This window comes from Penaeus vannamei, chromosome 4 (assembly GCF_042767895.1).
Source record: "Penaeus vannamei isolate JL-2024 chromosome 4, ASM4276789v1, whole genome shotgun sequence".
Lineage (NCBI taxonomy): Eukaryota > Metazoa > Arthropoda > Malacostraca > Decapoda > Penaeidae > Penaeus > Penaeus vannamei.
The window spans coordinates 28,950,194-28,952,693 of record NC_091552.1 but is presented as its reverse complement, the minus strand read 5'-3'; the positions used below and the strand labels follow the sequence as shown (position 1 = coordinate 28,952,693).

The following is a 2,500-nucleotide window of genomic DNA, read 5'->3' as shown; positions in this document are numbered from 1 at the left end:
CGTGGCATGTGCAGTGTTTGGCAGCCAGTGGTCGTCTCTGTGAATCTTAGCTAGTCGATCGTATGTCCTGTGTGTCGGGCATTATTGTTATTATCATTATTAATACGTGTTGGTGTGGGCCTTTGTGGAAGGGGTAGTGTGAAGTGTTTGGGCGGTGTGACACTCAACAGTGCCAAGTGTCGCCGCGCCCTGCCTTGCCCTCTCACTCAACCCAGGATGCTGCTTGAGCCATTATGCTGAGTCAACAAAGCACACCAACCGCCAACATGAACGCCCTGGGGACTGTGTACGCGACCAAACGCCGCCGACGCAACGGGAAAAGGTAAATACACTTCAGACCCTTTGGACATGCCCGCCCTGGGTCCTTCTGCAGTGACCTGTGTGGCTGCGAGGCCGAGGGCGACCTGGGCCTTCGGGAAGGGACAGAGGGAGTGAGGGCGCTGCGGCGACGCCGAATAGCGAGAGGTGTTGAAAAGGCGAGGGAGTTCCGTGCACGGAGACTCCAGCGGCAGTGTCACTGGGCGTCGTCACTGCAGCGGGAAGCGAGAGGAGTTTTGCAGGTGTTGACGAGTCGCCGCTCTGCAGCTGCACTGTCGGATGCGATTCGCGATGCGCGGGTGACCGTTCCCTGGTTTCTCTCTTGCCTTTTCGTCGTTGCTTTCCTGTGGAAACGTATTCCGAGCGGAGGGAACGGCCGATCCAGCACCGCCTATTTCCGCGGCGTCGGGATCGCGAGGGCGCGCGAGAGCGACCAGGCAGTCCAGCGAAAACATCGCATGCAAATCCGCCATAAATTTGCATCTTGTCCCTTTCATTACGAATCATAAAATTTTACATTCGGGCCGTGATTTACGCGCGCAGGGGAGTTGGCGCTTCCATTTAACAGCGACGGAGTGTCCTGCTAATTAGCTGCGGCGAGAGGACCTTCGGCAGCGGGAGGCCGACGGCGGCCGACGGAGCCGAACGGCGCCGGTGCCACCTGCTCCTCGCGGGCCGTGGCACCCGACCCGTTCGGCGCCGCGTGCAAGCAGGCCTGTCGGGCGCCGAGCGGGGAATGGGCGGGTCTGAGGCTGTGCCAAGTGAGGATGCTAAGGCCGTGAGATAACCTCCGGATAGCGTGACGATAGAGTTAGCTGGGGTCATTCGTGTTCGCATGCGGGGCGCCGCGCACGCACAATACCCCCCCGCTGCACGCACATGGCGCCCATGAGCAACGCATGGCGAAGGAAGGAGGAGAGAGGGGGGAGGGGCGGCGACGGTGGCATCGGGTACTCATGCCATGGTATATTTCCCCCCCATTCAGTTGCAGCGGCCAGCCCGACCGCGGCCAACAGCAGTGATTAGGCTTCGGTGTAAATAACTCGCAGTGCCTTCGGAGCAGCGATGTTGTCACTTTCCCGAGATTAGAGAACGATAAAGATTATTATCATTTTGCGAATGAGTGGAATCTCCAGTCAACTTTGGGTCGCGTGCTGGTCACTCGTTCCGCGAGGCTTCGGGATGAACTTGGCGATTCTTCATTTGATGTTTTTCCTGCCTCGCAATGCCCTTTAAAGGACTGCCCACGAGGGGAAAACGGCGGAAACAGAATTCATCTGACTGAATTAACTTACTGAATGAAAGGTCAGGTTGACCATCGTGATAAGAGGGATTCTGCTTATCAAGTCAACAGATCTTGTGTTTGCTTTTGTTCTTTTCATTTTTCGATTCTGTGTCATTATTACTATCATCAACAGCACAAAGAAACGGCAAAGGTGATTAATTCTCCGATGCAGACTCCTTCAACTTTCAACACTGACTTTAAAGTAACGATAAAACGCGAAACTGAACTGACCTAGACTCTGCATTAGCCAGAGAAAAAAGTGTTCTTGATTGGAGAGTTATTACGTAAATAAAGATTATTATGCGGCGCAGCGTGGAATGAGAACACAAAACATCGCGCATTCCTCATGACAAAAAACACCAAACACTTTGATTAAGGTTTTCCACGTTTCTTACATGACATTTAAGTGTAATTCCCTCTTTGGACAACAATAACTGATCCGTGAATTGCTTTGGAACAATAGTTAATGCCATGATATGTATCACAGAAGTATAATTACTAATGACCGTACCAATCCTCTTAGTGTTACAGCGTCGCATCTTCCCTTGAGGTCTTCCATTTCCAGAAATGAAAGCGGATGATTTTAAGAAACAACGAATGAAAAAAAGTGATTGTAACTGAATTCAATACATTTTGGTGTTGTTTCGATTTTTCTTATTTGTTGAAATGTTTCACTGCCGCTATTATTTCCCATATCAGTGGCACGTGATGTGTGATAAGAAAATACAAGCTTACTGCTACTTTTTTTTCCTTTTTCCCATACATGGATCTCCTCATTTCAGAGTTACAAAATTTATCGAGCGTTTTATACAGAAATGTATTTTTTTCATTATCCTTATGATAATGAAAAAACTCTTTCGTCATTAGAGTGATAGTGAATAATAAAATTTAGTGACA

The 2,500-nt window shown here is 50.0% G+C and overlaps 1 protein-coding gene across 1 annotated transcript in view; it reads left to right on the top strand.

The window, feature by feature from the left end:
* Positions 1–2,500, top strand: part of ss (spineless) — a 234,923-nt gene that overhangs the window by 65 nt on the left and 232,358 nt on the right. Inside the window, exon 1 of the mRNA XM_070120898.1 lies at positions 1–322. This exon is cut by the window's left edge and continues 65 nt beyond it. Coding sequence (XP_069976999.1) covers positions 234–322 — 89 coding nt within the window. The 5' untranslated portion in view covers positions 1–233. The remainder of the gene's footprint in view (positions 323–2,500) is intronic.